A 23170-nucleotide genomic window follows, 5' to 3' on the forward strand; every position below is an offset into this window, starting at 1 on the left:
AATGATGCAGTGATGCGCAATCAATAAACACGGAATCTTTCGCAAATTCAAATTTCTGAAATTTGCATACAGTGTGTGATTGATACATTATATTCTGATGAATGTGATGTAATCCCGCCAAACAGGATGAACGAGGCCTTTTGTGTTGAACCAAGGGAATCATTCGGTGCCGATTAAGGACTCCGAGCAGCTGGGATGTTTATTATTGTCCTGTAGAGGAACCGTTTCCATTAGTTTTGAAACGAAAAATACCATCAAAATTCGGAGAAATTCACAGAAGTTTTGGGAACTATATTATCACTTTTTCAAGTAATAAGGATGCCGTTTAAAGTCGGGAGGGTGGTGAGTACTTCAACCTTTTTTGGTGTTTGCTTAAACGTAAAACTCCATAATACTCTCCGTCGATTATACGGCCATATTTAATTTTTGACAAATTTTACTGTATAGATGGTAATCGTGGCGCAAAATGGAATTCAGTGAAGAAATACTAGTTTTTAGCGGAGATCTTATGATTTTCTCCACAGAGAGAAATATTCAATAAAAATTACAGAACAATTCACGTAATCCGCAATGGGGAATCATTTTCCGGCAATATTTATAGGAATAGAAGAGAAGAAATTTGAAATGTTCAGTGAATTTTCAGGTTCATCACCGAACAAAGTATGAAATTGTCACGTAATTTTTCCTGAAGAAGTAAAATCTTATAGAAACTTCCCGACTTGTTATGCCTCCAAAATGAAAAATTCTTGAACGTTCAACAATTTTTATGAAGCTGGTGAGTTATTTCTACGTTCCGTTCCGTAAAATTTCTCAATCGTCGGGGAAAAATTATGGAACGACTTGTTGGCACAGCGACGAGTCATCAGACGGGTGGTTAATTTTTACTGAACCAATCGTAGAATTTACGTGGCGATTACTACAATTTCAGTTCCGGCTCATACTTTTCACTGAATTTTACTTCGTTCGCGGATTACATTTCGAAACGTAATTTTTACGTTTTTTTCTGGTAATTTTCATTGAATTTTTCTCCTCGTATCGGGAAAAAAACACATCTATGGATTTTCTCGGTGAAAAAACACATCTATGAATGCAAAAATTATCCCCCTATTTAGTAAAATTTTCCACACCGGTAGGTGCTTGTTTTGCACACATGAAGGTCATGGGGACGGACAGAAGTGAATTTTTGCCAAGCGGGTCCGGTGAAAATCATTCTCAGTTACAGAAAAATTATACGAAAAATTCGAGCAATTAATCACGTTCACTGGGATAAGTTTGAATGGGATGCAAGGTGATTCTACAGTTTCGATACAAATCACCCTCACGTTCAGTAAATTTTCCCGGGCCAACGGAGTAAAATTTACTATTAATCTCGCAATTTTTCCCCTATTTAAGGATATCCAAGTACTTTGGTTATTTTTTCTCCAGTGAAATCCTTTTCTACTTTTCGAGTCGAACATCAGAGCTTTCACTTGAGTTCCACTTGACCCTAAGTTTCCGGACATTTTATAATGATTTTATTATTTAAACTTTGCAGGTCTGAATTTGAATCTCGATATTAAACCGTTAGAAAACATTTTGAAAACCTGAAAAAAATAGAAAGTTTACTTTTTGAGGCAGATTGATGAAATTACTAAAATTTCAACAATTGCAAGTTTCAACAATTACGAGCATTTTCTATAAACAATTTATGAACAATCAATTTTCTGCCTAAAAAATAAGGTGTTCGAAAGTTTAAAAAATTTCAATTATTTATTTATAAACAATGAATGTTTAAAATTATAATAATTCTGGGCAAAATGTAATTTGAATGACGCTGAATATTTATGATTTTTGATGATTGAAAATGGTGGAATTTATAGTGCGGGCTGTACTACATTGAAAAAAAAATTATTTTTGCCAAATATCCATTTACTTGAGAGAAGTATTGATTTTTTCAATATAGTCCATCCGCTAGCCCTGGTTCTGTCTGCACTACGACCTCCATTCAATTTTATCTTTGGAATATATGTTTTCGAGTGTGCTGAATCCGAATCTGAAGTTCGTTTTGCCGAGTCATGGTCGCTTCTATTTATTTATAACAATTTAATTGTTTATAAAGCTTTTTCGGCTGAACGCTTAGAGATACGAATAAAACTCCTGAAGAAAAAATGTTCCTCTACCAAAGATACATAAATCTTGTCTTTTGACTTTTTGTCATATCTCTATTATTGAGAAAGTTATCGTACATCTAGTGGGGAGGGGAGACGTTCTACGCTCTCAGCGCAGGCGGCGGTGATCTTGCGAGCCGCTGATCGAAAAAAGACGATGAAAAATCTTAAACATTTATTTCGTAGGGTTTTTACATCTCTTATGCCGTTGGCAAGAACAATATGCGCAACATGGAACTTCATATTTAATACATATACATGTACACGTGAACAATTTGTACAATTGGCACAATTGGAAACTAAACTATCACTTGGGGGAGAAATTTCGGTCATCCGTCTAGGAATCAATTGGTCATCAACATCAACCTTGTATCCAAATCTCTCTGCATCTAGTTCAATCAGACCGTATTCATGGAAAAAATTCCGCTTGAGGTATGTCTGGTATAAAGCGCGTAAAATATGATAATGAATGTTTGCACTCGTAGGTGGTAGCTCCGTAACTGTGAGAAATTTTCCTCGTGAGTACTGAGAAAATCTCAAGTGGAGATTCATTTGGGGATACTGAAGGTAAATTTATCATAGAACGAGTTGATCGTCTTGGAATTGCACTTTTAGGACTCCCCGATTCTCCCCCTCCTTCTGTTCATTGTGGTCCATCCTGAGAATTGTCATTTTTAATATTTGAATCTATTCCTATTGTGATTTCCTCTCCTTTTTTGCTACGACGCAATTTTACAGTTTTCATTTTTTTTTTTTAATAATTGAACACTTTTTCTGTATTTTTCCCTAGTACACCAAAGTCTCACGTGACATACTGGGCATCTAAAGATATTTTTTTGCATTGATTAAGTCGTGAAAGTCACGCGTAAGACACCGAAATAATTCGTCCCATTTGAATAGAGAGAAAAATAAGAGACGTTAAGGATGTTCGACACCCTTTTAGCCAAAATTGACGTTGTTTTCATTTTTCTGGCAAATTATCGATGGGAGTGACGTGAAAAAATATAACGATTTTGTGGTTTGTCATTCTTTAATGGCTCACGAAGTTGCGTAGTGGTGCGATAATTTTTATGCGTTTTTTCTACAGTTTTGTGATTCTTTTTAAAAGTTTAGAGAAAACGCAGGAAAATGTTCGCACCACCTTAAAATTTCGTCAGTCATTAAATAATGACAAAACGCAAAAACGTTATATTTTTTCACGTCAATTCCATCATAAGTTTGCCAGAAAAATTTAAAAAACGTGAATTTTGGCAGAAAGGGTGTAAAACATCCTTAACGTCTCAAGAGCTATTGAGTAACTGCTTGGACACAATACCTCTCAGTTTTATCTCTACGAAAATAATGGAGGGAAAACAAAAATAGATCAAAACACGACGTGTTATGGTTCTGTGGACGAAATAAGCGAATCGGAGTACAGAGCATTACCTGGAAAGCCTGGGCGGCCGGCGCGCTGCCTTTGGAACTGAGCGCGCCAGCTCTCTATCATTCAATGTCAATTATCTCTGTCAATAATAGAGATATGAAAAAAAAGTCAGAAAACAAGATTTATGTATCTTTGGTAGAGGAACATTTTTTCTTTAGGAGTTTTATTCGTATCTCTAAGCGTTCAGCCGCAAAAGCTTTATAAACAATTAACTTATTATAAATAAATGGAAGCGACCATGACTCGGCAAAACGAACTTCAGATTCGGATTCAGCACACTCGAAAACATATTCCAAAGATAAAATTCAATGGAGGTCGTAGTGCAGACAGAACCAAGACTAGCTGATGGATTAATACCGTATTTCTCCGGTCGAGTCATTCCTAAGCAATTCTCATGACGTTTGAAGTATGACAGTTATATTGTTATAGAAGATAATTATGCTAGTTATGGCCTTGAGTGAGCTCCCTTAATAATTATAAACTTTAAAAAATTAATCGAAATTTTTCCCTGTAGAATCCCTGTAGATCTGGTCCGTGATTTGTTCTACAGTCATGAAAAAATTCAATAGAAAACCTAGCGAATTTGCTAGAAAATTCTATTGAAAAATTCGATTTGTTTTTCGCGCTGATTCTATTGGACATTCAATAACAAAATGTCAATAGATTTCGAATTTCTGTTTGAATTTTTCTTTTAAGGCCCGGGTGTACTATCTTTCTAACGTTATCTCGATGTTTTTTGCATCTTTCGTCGTCTGAAATTGTCTATTAAGTCCTGCATCATGCAGAAGTTTTGAAAAATTATGAATGAATAATAAAAGAAAAAGTAGAAAAAATTCTTAATTTTTTCACAGAGCATTTTTAATTTATATTCAGAATAAGTTGAATAACAAGAAATTGAAAAATGTATCTGATTTACGGTGGCAAATGGCGTCCTGTCACCCAATATCATGCAGGGGGAAGACTGATTTCGTAAACCTTTTCCCACACAGCACAGAGACATTTAGGTATTACGGAAAAGGCTCGTTGAAAGAAGTTGTAATATTTTGGAGAATTTTTTAATCACACTTTTATCACATAAAAATGGCAGATGACTACATACCACTGTTTTGAAAATTGAGATACCTAGCTGTCACTTCCCATGAGGAGTTAGTGTTTTGTTATCCACCATGGAAAATGACAACTAATAGATAATTTGCCACAGCGAATCAGATATTTGTAATTTCCACTTTTTTCAACTCATTCTCAATTTCAATTAAAAACGCTCTTAGAAAAAGTTCCGAATTTTTTCTATTTTTTTAATCATTCTATAATAATTTTTGGGAATTTCTACATGATGTACCACTCAATTGACAATTTTGGATTACGAAAGATAAAAAAAAATCCAGATAACATTCGAAAGATAGTACACCCGGGCCTTAAATTTTTTTTGTTAGAATTATTGAACACACAATTTCCTAAGTTATTTCCGCCGGATTTTGTTTTGTTTTGCATTGTAGAATCCAAGTGGAAAAAACTTAGAAAATTGATGCCCAGGCATTTTTATAGAAAAAATCTCAAGCGAAAAATTTGAACAGAAATTCGAAATCTATTAACTTTTTCTTATTGTATATCCAATAGAATAGGCGCAAAAAAAAATTGAATTTTTCAATAAAATTCCAATAGAAATCCCATAGAATTTCTATAAAATTTTGATGGAATTTTCTAGCGAATGTGCTAGACTTTCTACTTAATTTTTTTCATACGTGTAGTATTTCCCGAATTCCGTCATACATCACAAACTGTTTGATGGGCCCCAAGGCCCAGTGAAGACTTTTAAAGTTCACCGACGCATCCCCTTAAAATGTGCGGAATGGTATCAATATTATCAGAGTGTACATAGCTTTGATAATATCATCCACATTTGCTGGATAACAATTGAATTGATACGAAATTTATTCATTATCCCACAGAAAAAACCGACGGATTCGGGTAGTCTATTTGCAGCGACAGAGGATACTCGCGTGGATGAGATCGTCCTGGCCCCTAGGAGGATCACGCGTTCAAGATCTCGCGAAAACAAAGTACATACTGATTTCTTCAAGCTAGAGGCTTCGAAATACTCAAAGAGCTCAACTAGTGGGGTCAAAAGCTCGCAAGGCGCAAGACGCGACAAACCCATGGTGATTAAAATTATAATATTTATGTTTGATAGGGATGAGGGGGGTGTAATAGTCTCGACTTTTTCAATGGGATGAATGGGATAAATGAATGTGTTAAATTCAACGTTGGATAAAATCAACGTGTAGTGAAGCACTTATTCTTAAAGTATCAAGCTTCACGACGCAGCTGGTATGAACCCCACAACGGTCAAAATTTGACCTAGTCACCCCCTTCAAGAACTTCTTTGAAAACCGAACTCCGGTTTCATATTAAGATTATCACCCCGGTTTTACTCCGGTTTTTGTTTACCTTGTATTGAACTTTCTATAAGTTTTTGGCCGATTCTATGGAAATGCTCAATAGAAAATACTCTATAGAAGAAGTCGATAGAATTCGATTTTTCTATACAACTTATTCTATTGACACATTTTCAGTATAATTTTTTCGACTCAAATTTTCTGAATTTTTTTCATTCTATTGTTCTTTTTTTTCATCAAGAAAATCAAACAAAAAACTTGGAAAATTTGAGCCGAGAAAATTCTATAGAAATAGTTATTTTCGGCACAAGGCCGAAAAATTGTTTTCTGTACTGCTTCTCACGATTTCTCGTCTGGGAATTGGTATTACATACTTCCCAAACTCGAAAACTTGAAAATCACTACAGAAAAATATTGTTCCTGGGCTGTTGCGATGGAGTTTTTTTACTCGTGTGGTTGGCCAGTCCTCGCCTACGGCTCGGAGGCCAACGCCACACGAGTAAAAAACCCCATCGCAACAGGCCGGAAAATAGTATATTTCGTAACGAGTGTAAAAAACATTTTTTCAGTTACGAACAATATTTTTCATCACAATGTGCCGGAAAGTGGACTTTTAGGCACGCGGAGCGTGCCGAAAAGTTCACTTCTCGTCACAGCGTGATGAAATACTATTTCGGTCGAGTGATGAACATGACTTTTTGTCATTCCGGCCGTAAAGCAGCGTTTCACGCTGCCTACAGCGTAATCGCTGCTTACAGCCGTTATGGCAAAAATTATTGTTTGTCATACGGCCTAAAAAACATTTCTAGCTCATACGATTGCAGCCCTCGCCTTCGGCGCGGGTTGCAAACTCATATTCGCCAGAAAAGTTTTTTTCGGCCTAATGACGAAATATACTATTTCTTCACAATGTTCGTAATCTGCGTGTGATGGTCACGAAGTGTCCGTAAAACGACTTTTTTCGGACAGTGTGATGAAAATATCTCAATTGATTGAGTTGTAGAGAAAAGTCGAATTCTATTGATTACAATTCTATTGAGTTGAATAGAAAATCGAATTAAATAAAAAATATTCTTTCATAGAATATTTTTTATTGAACATTTCAATAGAATCGACCAAAAACTAATAGAAAGTTGAATAGAAATCCAATTGTCTAGCGAATTCGCTAGAAAATTCGGTTGGAATTGTATAGGAATTCTATTGAAAAATTTTATTTATTTTTTGCGCTGATTATATTGGATATTCCATAAGAAAATTTCCAATTTCTATTTCAATTTTTCTCTTGAGATTTTTTCTATAAGAATGTTTGGGCATCAATTTTTCGAGTTTTTTCCACTGAGATTCTGTAACGTAAAACAAAATAAAATCCAGCGGAAAAAATTTATAAAATTTGGGCCGAATAATTCTAATAGAAAAAATCTTAAGTGGGAAATTCGAACAGAAATTCGAAATATATTGACTTTCTCCTATCAAGTATGCAATAGAATCAGCGTAAAAAACAAATAAAATTTTTCAATAAAATTCCAACAGAAATCCTATAAAAACCCCATAGAATTCCTATAGAATTACAAAAAAATTTCCTAGCGAATCCGCTAGTTTTTCTATTGAATTTTGTCATGCGTGTACTCCAACCTCTCTAATGAATACAGCCGAAATTAATATATGCAACCACATCTTCCCCATTTCCCCCCAGAAGAAAACCGCTGCCAAGAACACCAAAAAAATATCAAAAGCCGCGCAGCTACAAACATCAGATTCAGAATGGGAGGATCAGCTTGACGAGCCCCAAAATCCCCGGAAGGCTGGCCTCCTCCAGCCATTAAACCCCCCAGCTGCAGCTTTGGGTCTACCAGGCCTGACAAAAACCCCTCGACTACAAGCCGCTCCTCCTGGTGCCATCGCCAGGTCACCGATCCACCACGTCGCATCCCCAGTAACATCTCCACGCCCCTCCCGAGCCCCTGCTGCAGCCTCGGGTCGTCCGGGTCCGAGAAGAAGCCCTCGTCTACAAGCCGCTTCTTCTGGTACCGTCGCCAGGTCACCGATCCACCACGTCGCATCCCCAGCAGCATCTGCGCGCCCCTCTCGAACCAGGGAACGTCTCCAAGCGTTCCGCTATTCACCACCAGCAGAAAAACCTCCGTCAACTCGTTCGACTGCATCCTCCACTGTTGTGAGTCGAAAAACTACGCGAAATATGGGCAACTCTGTTACCTCACGAGGCAGACCTGCTCCCAGAGGTTCCCATCTTCAAAAGGAACCTGAAAATACGGATGAGGATTATCACTCCACCGACGATTGTAATCAACCTCACCCACCAAAAACCTCTACCAAATTGAAAAATCGATATATTAAAATACAACAGAAGACATCTTCAAGCCGTTTGAGTCGATCATCCGGTGAAGACGATGACGAAGAGATCGAGGTAACGAAAACTGTGCGAGAGAAGTATTCATTCCAGAAAGAGTTCCGCGGAGCCTCAGATGAAGATGTTAATAATAATTCTCCGCACGTTTCTCATCTCAAAAACACCGGAACTCGCCCATCTACTATTGTGGTCAACATAAACATGAAGCAGACTGTTCTTGACCGTTTTCACGTGAGCTCATCAAAATCAAGGAAAACTCTTCGGCCCTCGAATGTTGGAGCTAATGTTGAAGCCGATGATTTGAACGCAGCTCGTCCATCTGCAGACGCTGGAAGTGATGTATCGGAGGAAAAATATTCTGGTCGAATATTTTCTAGAGAAGACGCTGGCGTTGAACAGCACACAGGAGTGAAGGCTAAATCCACAGTGCTCTCAGGGGCTAACGCTTCGATTTTCGATCCAGACGTTAGTTTATCAGCCATCGAGACTCCTCACCCTGATCGGTGTTTCCCGGCTGCGTCCAGCACTCGTCAGGAAGAGAATTCACGAGCTGACGATTTACCTACAGATGACATTGACATTCCTCAGCCTTCACTCCCCCCGAAAACACAGGGGAGGAAGCGATGGCTTCAGAAGAAAGTCAACTTTCGGAACACAAGGGAATATTTCTCGTTGGATAAGCGTTCTTCAAGGAGAAAAGATGAAGAACGAGCTGAGAGTTCTGGAGGGTCTTCACCGGAAGAAGCTAAAGTGGAACCTCAATCTACAAGTGATTCTGAAATTAATTCTTCAAGTGATACTTCAAGCTCCAGTGGAGACACACAAGACGATCAAGAGGTTGACCCTGATCGAGAGTCTGAAGATACTGTTGAAGTTTCCCACCAATCGCTTCCTTCGAAAATTCCGGTGAGAAGAGACACTCAGGAATTGGCAGCGAACAAATATCAATTCAAGTCTCGCAGTCTGCATCCAACTTCCTTGGATGGACCTACACCTGCGAAGACAGAAAACGTGACGAAAGACGGATTACAGAAGACCCAGGAGCAGTCTGCAACAACCTCAAGCGGTTTCAACCCCCCAGAAGACGAAACTTCAATTATGAACATCTCCCAACTGGCGAACATAACATTCAGGAGTCATTCGCGAGCCTCGAGATCAACTAACAGAGTCCCAGAAATTCCATCATCAGGGCTGCAACTCCTCACTATCCAGGAGCAGTTTCTAGAAAACATCGCCCGAGCCTCCAGAAACTCTCCACCACCGGTTCGGGAACCGAAACGAAATCCCGTCGTGATGCCTCACTCATCTTCAGAGTGGGCGACGATTAAGGATTCTCTGAAGACCGCAACTTACAGCATTAACAGCCTCAAAACATCAATCCTTCGATACAGTGGGAAGAAAAGTGTCTCAATGAAGTTTCGAGGTCTTGAGAACTGCCTTTCGTCTCTGGACTTGGCTGAGTCGAGAAATTTCTTCTTCCAGGTCTTGGCAGCCATGAAAAACCTGGCTCTGCAACTACCAGCGTTGATGATAAAGGAAATAAATGTCTGCAAACGGCAGAACAACTCTATCACTCAAATCACTCAGGAACAGGCGGGATGTCTACTAGCGAATGGATTCCTCTGCACGTTTCCTGGTGATGCTGAGGGGAGTGAAGAGTACGGAGGGAGGTTCTTGAGCTTCTGGAAGCTCTTCGAGGCTTTCCAAGATTCTGGTGATGACCGTCACGAGAGGAATGAGATCGTGAAGCAAAAGATCAAGTGCTTCGTCACATATTTTTCGATCATCATCGAGAAACCTTCGAATAATACATTGACGTTTGAGAGAATTCATATTGCTGCAGTTCCAACCTGGTGGACATTGAAGGTTCCGTTGAGGGCAGTGAACATAATGGAGTCGACGGATTGTCGTGAGGAAGGAGTGGAGGTTCTGGATACCGAGGGAGTCTTCGGTGGGGATCTTTTTGGGTTTCAGATCGATGAAGAACAAATCAATTTTCTACTGCACCCTGAGCTTATGGTCGCCAGGCTCTTCGTGGAGCCGGTGGGGGAGAGTGAAGCTCTTTTCTTCTGGGGGGCACAGCAGTATTCGGTGTACGATGGATCTGGAAAGGATTTCAAATGTCGAGGCCCATGTAAAGACGCCAAGCCTCGACATTTTGCGTATGTACGCAGGAATGACATTGAGGATGGGAAAATGTTCACGAGGGAGGATGTGATTTCCGAACTTGAAAAAATGTTTGTGGTCTTCGAGACGGTTGATCGTAATGATGAGATTGCTAAGATGGTGACAATCAAAGCGACGAAACAGCAGGAGGATCGAGGAGATCTGGCGATGAAGTTTATAGTTTTTTTAATGGTCGCGTCATATGTGGGCATTTCCGGGACGTTCTGCTTACGTGATGACATGTGGCGTGATGAAATTAGGTCCATTCAGCAGCTTCTGATTAAAAAAAAGATTGACATTCGGACAATTTTTGGAGCGCTATGTGAGTATGGGGAGAAACAGAGGAGACGGAGTATGTATTTCTTGTTAAAACAAAAGTTTAAACATATTGGGGAGTAAACTTAATTGATTTGTGGCTGTCCACATTTTGTATTTTGTGATATTCACTAATTTATCTGATTTATTCATCTAAAATATAACAGAGCTGGACTCTTCATAACTGAAAATGGTTTTCGAAAATTAGGAAAGTTTTACAGAAATTTGATGACAAGAATTTTTAAAACTAATAATGAGGATAACAATGGACAAGAATATGACTTAAACTATAAATTGATGACTGTAAACTTAAAACTGATACATAAATTTGATACGTTTGGATTTTAAGAAATAAATTCTCAATTCGTGACTGAAAAATCTACCAGAAACTAATGAACAATTCTGGCAAATATTGATATTTAAAATTATATAGATATGAGCCATCAAAAACGATGATTTATATGTAAATTCGATAGAATTATTCGAAACTCCTAGGGGAATTAACATCCGACAGTCTAGTGACTTTCGGAATGAAAAGTCGATTGTTCTCTACAATATTCGAAATTGTCAATCAAATGGGAGATTATGGGCAATATAATAATATTAAAAATAATATAAAAATAATATTTTTGGAGCGGGAAATATATTCACCACTAATGATTTTTTATAATAAGATTGACATTCGAACAATTTTTGGAGTGTGTTATGTGAACATGAAGAGAGACAGAGGAGACAGAATATGTATTTCTTCTTAAAACAAAGTTTCAACATATTCAGGGGTAAACTCGATTTGTTATTCATGGACGTCCACATTTTGTATTCTGTGATATTTATTAATTTAGCTAATTTGTTCATGTAAAATATACCAGAGTTAGACTCTTCACAATTAAAAATGGTTCTCGAAAATTAGGAAATTTTTACACATATTTGGTGACCAGAATTTTTTAAATAAATAATGAGGATAACAATTGACAATAATATGACTTAAACCATAAATTGATGACTATAAACTTATAACTAATACATAAATTTGATACGTTTGGATTTTAAATAATAAATTCTCAATTCGTGACTGAAAAATCTCCCAAAAAATGATGAAAAATTCGGACAAATACTGATATTCAAAATTATATAAATATGAGCCATTAAAAACAATGATTTATATATAAATTCGGTAAAATTATTTGAAACTCCTAGGGAAATTAATATGGGAAAAGTCTCCGACAATCTATTGATTTTCGGGATGAAACCTCAATTGTTCTTGAAAGTATTAGAAATTGTCAATAATAGGGAAAATTATGGACAATAATATGTTTGGAACAAAAATGTATTCACCACAAATGATAGTTAAAACAAAAAAAAGAAAATCTACTGAATAATTCATAATAATAATTTTTAATAAATTTGTTCAACTATTTCTATTAGGCAAGAAAAATTCTTTGAATGCATAAATATCATAATTTCTTAATATGTTCTTCACTGCAGTAATTTTCAAATCCCGTTCCAAATTAGACGATTCCTGCAATACCATCAGAGTAGTGTGTGCTCTTCTCGCCGCTCTCCACATTTCGCCCTTATCAGCTCCAAGTATAATAATATTGCTATCCCTGAAAAGTGATTTAATGTGATAAATAATGAGTGTCATCGCAAGGAGTTTAATGAATATGACTCGTTCATACGTGGCCAACCCTCTCCAAGGTAAATTGACTCATTATTCATATGAGAGTTAACTTTTTATTACTCTAACCTCTTATTAACCTCCACCAACAATCAAAATAATGAATTTTCCTTCGTTTCTGACAAATAAATTCGTTCACTTTTATTTTTCAATCAACTTTCATGGATTTAGTTAAATTCCAGAATCTGACACTTGAATTTTTCTCTAACTGGCACAATTGGAATTTTTCTAAAGAGTTTCTCTCCGTTGACGCTTCTCTATATTACGAATTGTTGCACATTAAGTTCACGTGCCTAATTTATCTATAAATTTTCAGGAACAATCTCCAACCTTGCAAGATTATGCGTCAACAATACATTCACAGGTAGGTGGCACGTCTTTTCTATTAGGCGACATTTCAACTACGACATTTCAAATAATTTTTGTGAAATTACTATATTTTTTTAGGAATTAGGGTAAACAGGTCAATTTCTGGACAGGGGTTAGTTTCTGGACGATTTCAACTTGCATTGAATATTCCACAAATAAAATGAAAATTGCATTAATTACTTCACCTCTCCATAATATCCCTTGTGTATAATCATGTGATCAATTATTTTCTTCTATTGATCAACATTTAATAAATAAAAAAAAATATCACCCAGTCGTCCAGAAATTGGGGGTTTCGGCTACATTCAACTATTTCTCAATTTAATTATTCTTTGTTTTGTTATTTTCACTTTAAACAATTTTTTTCTGCTAATTAAAACATTCTTAAAGGTATGGAAGCCATCATATCCCCATTTAGGTGATTTTTTTATTTTAGACCCTACCACGAAACTCGAATTTCCTTTAACCGTCCAGCAATTGGCCTGGTCACCCTAGCTAATATTTTGTAAATTTTCATATTTTTTATTCTTTGCTTTTCAACAGAGAACGTAATGCAACTCATTTTAACCACTGAACTAATACAGTAATGATTAATATCATACAAAGATTCATTTTCTTTTTCTATTAACAATTATGAGAGATCAATAATTTAGTAGTCATAATTGATTCGATCATCTTTTTCCTATTCTTTGGTTTTCAACAGGCAATGTATTCCAACTCAATTTAATTACCGAACTAATACATTAAGGATGTTTAGCTAGTGTCGATAAATTGTCGGTAAATGTGTTTTTTTTCATGGTCTAGGAAGATTCTGTAATTTTTTCGGTTGACAGCAGAACATATAAAACTATCTTTTCTAAAGTTGAAAAGAAATAATCGCAATAGCCTCGGCAGAAATGAATAAACTAGTTTTTCCGTATGCACAGGCTCTTATGAAATTTATGTTCAAATTAATAATTCACGTACTAGAAGCCTCTAAAAATGGAAATAAAAAAAGAAAGTAATGTATAAAATCATACTGAATCGAATGGCCAGAGAAAAATCTGGGGTACCCGGGCAAAAAGAGGAAATATTTGAATGATTCTATCGCATATAAGCGCCTGTTACCGCATGCATTAGGTGCATTTTGTCAATTTCATTTCTAAATAATGAACATGGGTTAGTGGATTGAAATCTGTAGCAGAGTGAAGGGAATATCTTCATCTCTCAGTCGAAAAAAAATCAATTTTTTTTTTAAGTACTTGCGATTTTGGATAAACATCCTTAAGGGGTAACGTGATCGTTCGTAAAAAGGTTCTATTTCGAAACAACTTTGCTTTGAATGTACCTTACAAAATTGGCTGAAAATTTGTAAGGAGATCCATGGTGGTGTGAGAAAGATTTTCCAGCCCATTTTTTTCAATTCTTCGTGTTTTTTTTCCTTTCAATTTTTTCGATAAAATTTACGTCATTTGCAATGCAGGGATCTGCCGCGCGAGTACGAGGAAATCCATTTTTTGCAAATTTGGAAGAAGTTTTTTCTATTCCCACACCTAGACAATCTCGGAAGAGCCCAAATGAATCACTTCTATGAAAAAAATTCACATGTTTTTACGTAGTTTTCCTAGGAAATTGTTTGCTTCGCTATAAATCCGGTTACGGGATAAAAAGGTAACGAAAATGCCCTCGCGCGCTACCCGCGCGAGTCAGCAGATGGTGCCTCTATCGTTTACTTTTAAATAATTTGTAAACTCAATATCAAAATGTGAATTGTTAATAAATTTTCTCTCCTAACCGCTTTTGACGTAAGTACTATTATATTTTTATTCATTTTTCGGTTTTCCAACAATTTTCGTCGGAAAATAGGTTTTCTTATCTATCGACCATCTTGTGGGGGGTAGTTACCGACTTTTCATTTGCGGCCAGTCCCGTTACCCCTTAAGGGATAACAGAATGCCGCTGATTTTCCAATTTTTTGAACAAATTCCCTGCTGGAAATTATCGATATTTTTACAAATCCAAGTACATTAATCTCCAGGAAGCGATAATGAAGATCAATGTGCTTTGGGTTCACAAAATATTAATAACTGAGCAGGAAATTTGTTTGAACATTTCAAGGAACCGGTAGCCTTCTGTTACCCCTTAAGGATGTACTACACTCTTTCGGCCAAAATTCGCGTTTTTTTCATTTTCCTGACAAATTATTAAACGGATTGACGCGAAATAATATACCGTTTTTAGGTTTTATCATTATTGACTGACTCACGAAGTTTCATGGTAGTACAATAATTTTCCTGCATTTTTTCTAAAGTTTTATGAATTTCCAAGAAGTTTTAGAAAAAACGCAGGAAAATGATTGCACGATTATGAAATTTCATGAGTCATTAAGTAATGATAAAACGCAAAAACGGTATATTTTTTTACGTCAATCCGATCAACAATTTGCCAGAAAAATTCGAAAAACGTGAATGTTTGCGAAAAGGGTGTAATACATCCTTAATGATTAATATCGTACAACGATTAAAATTCATTAAATTCATTAAATTGCTCGTCTACTAATAATTTGGCTCCTCTGGTGCTCTCTATAAATGTCAGAGGTATCGTGTGAACGTTTTGCTGTTTTCAGATTGACTGGATTAATTAAATTGTATTTCGTGTGGATTATCTCTTTTTAAATTCTTCAGGGATTAATACAATATCATTTCGTAAGGATTATCCCCTCTCAAATTTCTTACCGGATAATGTACATATGTGTGAATGCGTTAATACACGTATATTTTGTTTGAATTGTTGACGTTTTGAGAGATTTAGGGAATCCAGTCTTTTCAACTAGGCGACATTTCAACTACGACGTTTCAACTACTACATTTCAATTAAAGACAATAATTAATAATAATTTCGTCCGTTTGCCGTGTATTTAAATCTGAGCAGTTGAAATGTCGTAGTTGAAAAGACATGAATTCCACAGGTAAATGATGAAACGGTGGCACCTCTTATCAACTAGACGATATTTTAACTGCGGCTTTTGAACTAAAATTTATCAACTGTGATATTTCAACTGCGACATTAAAACTAAAATTTTCCAACTACGCCATTTCAACTTGAATTTTGATGAACATTTCAAAAGAATTGAATCGAGAGAACGATATGATAGATTATCTTTGTGGTATCGCTCAATGTCTTTCATTATAGACTGGAATTGACGAAAATTTGATATTACTGTGTAATGATAATGTGTTATGGTTTATGCTTATTTATTATCGTTTATTTGTTCATTATATATATTATGATTGATGTTATTAATGGTGAACAATGATGTTTTACAACCGCGAGTATCTATTGATTAAACTAATTTGGGCTTATTGATTGTTTATTTCAAGTATTTATGTGTTTTTTTTTTGGAAGTTCAAATAATAAATGTAGAATTATGTTTACCGCTATATTATTGTTAATTTTTTGTCCGTCAGTAGTTGTTTAAAACCAAGTTTAAGTATCGTAGTTGAAAAATCCCAGTGGATTTGTCGCAGTTGAAATGTCCTAGTTGATATGTCGTCCAGTTGATAACTGGTGGAAGCGATGAAACCATTCTCATTGTTTTTTCCCTTCTTCTATTATTTACTTCAACTTTAAACACTTCCTGACAAAATCTCAAGATCTTGCACTGTGAAACGCGTTTGAAAACACCCTTCCAAGGATGGAAAACACTATCCGAGAAAAACCGGAAGAGATTTTTAAGGGATTAGTGGAAAACGTTGACCCATTTACGTGAAATCGTGCGAAATCACCATCTCTTTATTTACATTCCCATCATACGTGAACGTAAAACCATGGCCACTGTGCCCTGGTGTCTCGAGTTTCTGGAGATTGAGAAGAGAAAGGAGATACTGATCTGCCCTGAAAAACCGTGGAAAAAGGGTGACCAGGCATCGGAAAGTCCTTAAAAAGAAAAAGAGGGAAGAATGGAGGGAGTCCTGTGGTGATTCCCATCGTCCATCGATTCTTTGGTTTTCTTTTTCTTTTTTTTTTGTTCGAAAAATGTGCGTGCAAAATACGCGTGGCCTCTCGCAAATGCACAGCTTACCTCTTTGATCCCAGTCTTCTCAGCTTCACTGAAGAAAAGATTTTTCACTCGGAGATGAAAGAAAAACTGCGGGACAGCTTTGGCAGTGGGAAAGTGGTGGTCAAATCGATGGGAAAATTGAAGGGGTGACATGTCCATTTGCGGTTGACCAGTTGTCAAACGAAAATTCGGCAATTCTCGAACAATATAGGGTATTATCTTTTTTTCAGTTGAGGTCCAAACTTCGAAGAATTTTTTTTCCATTCATTGGAATTTATGCTTTTTATTTCCTTACTTTATTATTACTCAAGTTCAATTAATTAGTGAAACCTTCATTTCAGTCTCTAATCATTTGGTTGTTTTATTTCATTATGTTTCAAATTGAGGACAATTGTTAAAATAATGTCAGTAGTTCTGTCAGGTTGTATTAATTATTTTTCAACATTTGGTATTTTTTTCCAGTAAATCTTAATAATAATCCTTTTTAATTTGTCTCTGAGGAGGCATAAGAAAATTATGCAAATTATAAACTGAACAATGAAAATTCATGCCAAAATGTTCCATAATGTTATCAACTCTAAATTTGCATTTCGAAAACTTTTGTAATATTTTCATTGAAAGATTGCATCATTCTCATTAGAAGAATCTTAAGACTTCAGAAACTCAGAAAATATAGATTATTCCCGATGAAATATTATTTCATTGTCACATTTTTTAATGAGTTTTTGTTCACTTTCTACAATCAATTCTAGATTATTTATAAAAAATTTCTGAAGAAACTTCCAGTATTTTCCTTTCATTTGATTTATTCTTCTTGTCGTTCAATGGATTTTTCCTGCAAATCGTAAATTTTCCATTTCCGTATTCATCGAAAATCAGAAAACGAATAACGGAAATTTATTCCTTAATATTTCGACGTTGAACTTCTGCTTTAAACACTAACATTTTGATTGAAGAATTGAAATCAACTCTTCTTGAAAAATTGAGAGGATTTTTAAAATCAGGGCAGTCTTTTTTCTCATAGTCTTTATTGTTAATCTAATTCGTGTTAGGATTTTGTTTCATCATCACATCATTTTTTTTACTTTCCCAATTTGTGGGAATTTAGAAAAACAGTTGAAAGAACGAGAGTAGTTTTCATTGTATTATTTTTGTTATTATTTGGTAAAGTTTTTAATTCCTACAAATCTTCACGTAATTGTCATCTACATATTCATCTGCAAGGAACAGTAAGAAGTCGGAAAATGAATAATAAAAATTCGTTTCAATGTTTCTAACTTTAAATTTCTAGTTTGTCCGAATACTGATATTTTCATTAAGAATTGAATTCAGTACCGAAGTGGTAAAAGGAGATAAGTCAATTTTGATTATTGATCAGTTTTCAATCAATATCTCGGAATCTAAGGCAGATAACGAAATTTTCGTAATTACATTTGTTATAGCACTCAATCGGCTCCACAAAAAAGGTTATAACAAAAATTGCGCTATCTCCCTAAGATTCCAAGATGTTGATTGAAAACTGGGCAATAGTTAAAATTGACTTATCTCCTTTTACGACTTCGGTACCGAATTGCACTCATTATAAAAATTAACAGGAGTTTTCAAAAATTCAGAGTATTCAAAATGTTCAGAATGTTTCTGGGGTAGTTATAATTATTTTTTCCCATTGTTTGTATTATTTATATCATCTCTATTGTGTTTTATATGCATTTTATGCATTTCAGAAATAGAAAAAATATAGTGTTCCTGACTTCAGATCTTCATTGAATGCACTTTATCCGTCATCGAATAATTCTTCCTCAATAAATGTCTCAAACAATTTTATTGATTTCAATGCATTTCGAAAATTCGAAATTTCTCCGAAAATTAAAAGAAGAATTCAAAAAAGAAATTTCCCTTCTCATGGACTATATTTTCTCTGTCATTTCTCGGATTTTCTCCACAATATCCGCCACAAAATACAGAATGAATCCTGACAAAGAGAACGTGCAATAAGAAACGTAAAAATTTTCGCAATGTAATCTTGCGGCATTGATCTCCACCGAGGAAAAAGGGTTGGCTTTTGCTGGATTTAGTTGTGCACATTTGGATAATGGAGTTTCTGCTGGTCCTCATGGCTCAGTTAAGTCCAAGTTGAGTCTAGGATTAGTCAGTGTAACCATTCGGGTCCCCTGGACATCTGTCGCATTGACGGACGGTGGTCAGTTGAACATCTCAAAGTGAACAACAATACGGTCTCTGAATTTAGTCGTTCGTCATCATTCGTTGCAGCGTAGTTTAGGGTAAAGGTGATGCATATTAAGCCACCGAAAAATTCATGAATTTGGGATTATTTGGGACTCGAGAAAATCATCATATTCTACGCCCATCAATTTTCACTGCTTAATATTCGCCATGAACTTATGAATATTTTTCAAGCTAATTCTATTTCTATGGAAGCAGAATCTTTTGAAAATCATTAATTTCTCCTTTGCAGAGCTTTTTTCAATTTTCGATGGAACATTTTCACCTGAAGAAATCGTAGCAATTGATTGCTAAATTTATTCTTGGAGATTTGTTCAATTTTATCGATTGCATGATGCAGAGAGTAATAATTACGAGAATCGTTTGATTTATTTCGATTCTGAAAGTAGAAAATGATTTTATCTATTGTTTGAATCTCTTTTATTTATTATCTTCAATTCAATCATGAAATATTACAAACAAGTGGAGAATTGCTTTTATATTAATATAGTATAGTTTTTTGCTAATAAATTAGCAATATGCTTCCGAATGGTCATTTTGCACATCATCTGCTTCTATAGTATATAATTCATCGTTTCATATCATTTCATTGAATTCAATGAAATTTCTTCTTTAATCAATTGTGTTATATTTTAAATTTAGTTCAATATTTGATGAGACTTCAAATATGAAATAATATATATCTATGCCATCCATTTATTCAATGAAAATGATATCGAAGTAGGTCGGTTTAATGATAATTGAATACATTTTCACCTTTCTTTTTTTTATTCAAATAATCGGCGGAAGTAAATTTTCCAAAAGATGGAAACTCAACAAACTTTTGAATGCTATGAAAATAACTTCCAAAATCCTTTTATAAATCGAACAGAAGAATGATGCTATCTATATTATGGAGTGAATTTGAAAGACCATATTTGACGAAACCATCAGAAAGTTCATTTTCAGAGGAATTTACGAAAAATTCTGAATTTACAAAACACATTTTAAAAATCACACCGACAAATGTAAGTATCACAATGATCTTTTAACTTCGACAGAGTGGCTTTAAAACTAATGTTTTCAGCTATCATTGAATGAATTTAGAACATCCAAAGATACCCGCCTAATTCTAATTTTTATAAAATGAAAAAATTTCGAAAATCATTCTAAGAATCAAAACAACGATTATAGCTATCGCCTTTATCTTCGGACTCGGTCGAAGAGACATCCGAAGAATTTGTTTCAGCCATCATTCAATGAATTCAGAACATTTTTTTAGTCACGGTGCGACAATTCATTTTTTTAAATTCAAAAGTTCAAAAATATAATACATGGATTACATTTTAATTAATGTCGACGGATAAGGCTTAATAATACCTATAGTTGAAAAAAAATGCAATTTCATTGATTTATTAGGGAACAATTAAAGAAAAAGTTTGTTACATACATGCATACACACATTCGTCTGAAAATGACATATTCGGACTTTTTGGATCAAAATAGGTTGATATAACACAAAAAATTAAAAACTTAAATTAGAACGATTACAATACTTCCATTCGGAAGCAAATCCAATTGCGATATTCAACGACTTCCATAAATAGAAACAATCACCCCAATATTGCTCATCAAAAACCCAAATTCATCCCAAAAATTCATGAAATCCATTGATATAACTGGATTATAAAACCCTGTTGAACAATTTACAGAATTAAGAAAACAAAAACGTAAATTGTAAAGATTTCCTTAATCCGAATCTCTTCTCCGCCCACATCTCAACCCGTGTTCACTAAAAAAGCTTGATACAACAAAAGAGTTGTCCACTTTTCAGGGAAATCTCGGTGACCACCAACCGTGCCCGGGTCTCTTCTCGTTCGTAACAATGTTACTTAATAAGCTTACCAACGCACCACCGAGAAAGAAGAAAAACCGGGTTTAAGAAATATCGATGGGGGGGGGTGGAGAGTGGGATTGTGTCTGTATACCCTGGGAATGTCAAGCGTCCGTCATATTCCATATTCCTCGTTTTCGAGACCCGTTGTTGTTGATTTGCCAGCCCACCCTCTCCAGACTTGGGTCACCAACCGTAAGATTATTTGCGAAAGAGTTTTCAGCTTCTCGGTATATACCGTTAACTGTCCACCTTGATCACTCTGGAGTCTAGCCCACCCGTTCACCGGACCTTCATCGGTCCCCATTCTTTTTCTAGCTTTTTTCTTGGCTTGCACAATGGATCATTCGCGTAAATCCCACCCCTTTGGGAATTACTCCTCTTGAATTGTCATGCCCAATATCAACAACTCTTAGAATGATCAAAAATCAATATTGTGATCAATGCTCTTGTGGAAATTATAAGTTCTCGTTCCCATTGTCCGTATTATTTACGTAATGTCTATTGAATTTTATATGATTTTCTTTTAATGTTACCAATCCTGAAAGAGGAAAAAAATCGAGAGTTTCTCTTCAGTAGACGCCCCAAACAATTTCATTTATTTTGACGCATTTCGAAAATTCAAAATTTCTCCAAAAAATAAAAGCAAAGAAGAAATATTCCCGTCTCATGAACCACATTTTCTCTGTCATTTCTCCGATTTTCTCAATACGAGATCGAAGGCGCGCACCGCGAAAACTATGAAACTATGACTATGTACGGCGAAAACTATGAAAACTTGCATTAGAAAGCGAAGGGTTTTCTATAGAAATCTATCGAAACTTCTATTAAAAGTCCTTAAAGAATTCGTCGAAATCGACGAAAACTTCAATTAACAATTAAGGGGAGACTACTATGAGTTTTAAAAGTCGTAGGTTATTGGAGTGAGATTTTTCATACGTTGAAGCTCGATTATATAGATCAAAAAACGAATAATTAGTGCAAAAGAAATTTTTTTTATTGTTCGTTTGCCTGAAAACGCTTAAAATGCCAAAGACAGTCCAGGGCCTCCAATTTTTGAGCTACGAAGGATTTTTTTTTTCAAAATTTTCGGATAAATATTTGGAATAACAATTACGAGCCAATTTTTTTAAATTCGCCTCTTACATTTCTAAATTTGCTTTTTTTGTATTTTTTTTACACAAATAGTGAATTTTTTTATAGGAAAAAAAGCGAAATCAGCTGTGTAGGATTCGAATTCCAAAAAACTGGCACGTAATTGTTGTTCCACATATTTTTCCCAAAATTTTGAAAAAAAAAAATCTTTTGTAGCTCAAAAATTGGAGGCCCTGGACTGTTTTTAGCATTTTATGCGTTTTCGGGCAAACGAACGATAAAAAAATTTTTTTTTTGCACTAATTATTCGTTTTCAGAGCTATATAATCGATCTTCAACGTATGAAAAGTCTCACTCCAATAACCCACGACTTTTAAAACTCAGTAGTCTCCACTTGATGCATACTCCGTTGGAAATCACCAACACCAACATCATTTTTCACATAAAAATCAGATAAAAATCACTTAGCTAAAAAAGATATATATGTATGATCATGTAAGGTGATGAATACTATTTTACATGTCACAATGTATTTACATTTCACACATAACATCTTTACTAATGCACTCTTAGAAGCAACAATGTATTTTTCTCTTATGGCATTTTTCATATTACAACCGGGAATTTTCCCAATCTTCACATTCCCCACCAAAAAAAAAACTTTCAAAATTATTTTTCCACTGAATAAGTCATATTTTTTGTCACCAGATTTGTCACTGGTGAGAATTCAAAATTTTCNTTCTAGCTGGGATACGGGTTCCGAGCCGAGCTCGAGCGGCGTGATTTCTACCCGGGTAGTTGTACCAAGAAAATAGTTTTTTTTTAATGATCAAAAAAGTATTTATTTGTGCTAAACATGCAGAGAGTGTGCCGGAATGAAAAATTTTTGTCGTAAAAATAGATTTGGCAGTTAAAAAAAAATTGCATTCTCTGTACACGCAAGAAATGTCATTTCTAGCACTACACCTTCGTTATTCGATACTCCCATACGTATTTTGCTCCCGAAAAATCTTTGTTTTATGCGAAACAAGGGATAGTAGTTTTTCGTTTCGGCTGT

The 23170-nt window shown here is 35.3% G+C and overlaps 2 protein-coding genes across 3 annotated transcripts in view; both read left to right on the forward strand.

The window, feature by feature from the left end:
* The first annotated feature begins 163 nt into the window (after positions 1 to 163).
* Positions 164 to 12180, forward strand: LOC107039509 (poly(ADP-ribose) glycohydrolase). 2 transcript variants are annotated; one of them, XM_015259152.1, is made up of 3 exons: positions 164 to 342; positions 5520 to 5729; positions 7660 to 12180. In XM_015259152.1, the coding sequence occupies exons 1-3, from the start codon at positions 319 to 321 to the stop codon at positions 10897 to 10899; spliced, it is 3474 nt and encodes a 1157-aa protein (XP_015114638.1). In that variant the 5' UTR covers positions 164 to 318; the 3' UTR covers positions 10900 to 12180. The 2 variants fall into 2 exon arrangements, with proteins under 2 accessions (XP_015114638.1, XP_015114639.1); XM_015259153.1 differs by having other exon boundaries at positions 7663 to 12180.
* A 153-nt stretch (positions 12181 to 12333) lies between these two features.
* LOC107039510 (40S ribosomal protein S12, mitochondrial) overlaps positions 12334 to 23170 on the forward strand; it is a 15762-nt gene continuing 4925 nt past the window's right edge. Inside the window, exons 1-2 of the mRNA XM_015259154.2 lie at positions 12334 to 12513; positions 12810 to 12857. Of these exons, the coding sequence (XP_015114640.1) occupies positions 12450 to 12513; positions 12810 to 12857 (112 nt within the window). The 5' untranslated portion in view covers positions 12334 to 12449. The remainder of the gene's footprint in view (positions 12514 to 12809; positions 12858 to 23170) is intronic.

Source organism: Diachasma alloeum, unplaced genomic scaffold, assembly GCF_001412515.2.
Source record: "Diachasma alloeum isolate Michigan unplaced genomic scaffold, Dall2.0 Dall_scaffold_00300, whole genome shotgun sequence".
NCBI lineage: Eukaryota > Metazoa > Arthropoda > Insecta > Hymenoptera > Braconidae > Diachasma > Diachasma alloeum.

Excerpts from the sequence above, each read along its gene's own strand:
- LOC107039509 (XM_015259152.1), top strand. The coding sequence starts at position 319 with ATGCCGTTTAAAGTCGGGAGGGTG. Across the intron at positions 343-5,519 it reads CGTTTAAAGTCGGGAGGGTG|AAAAAACCGACGGATTCGGG; the intron begins GTGAGTACTTCA and ends ATTATCCCACAG. Across the intron at positions 5,730-7,659 it reads CAAGACGCGACAAACCCATG|AAGAAAACCGCTGCCAAGAA; the intron begins GTGATTAAAATT and ends ATTTCCCCCCAG.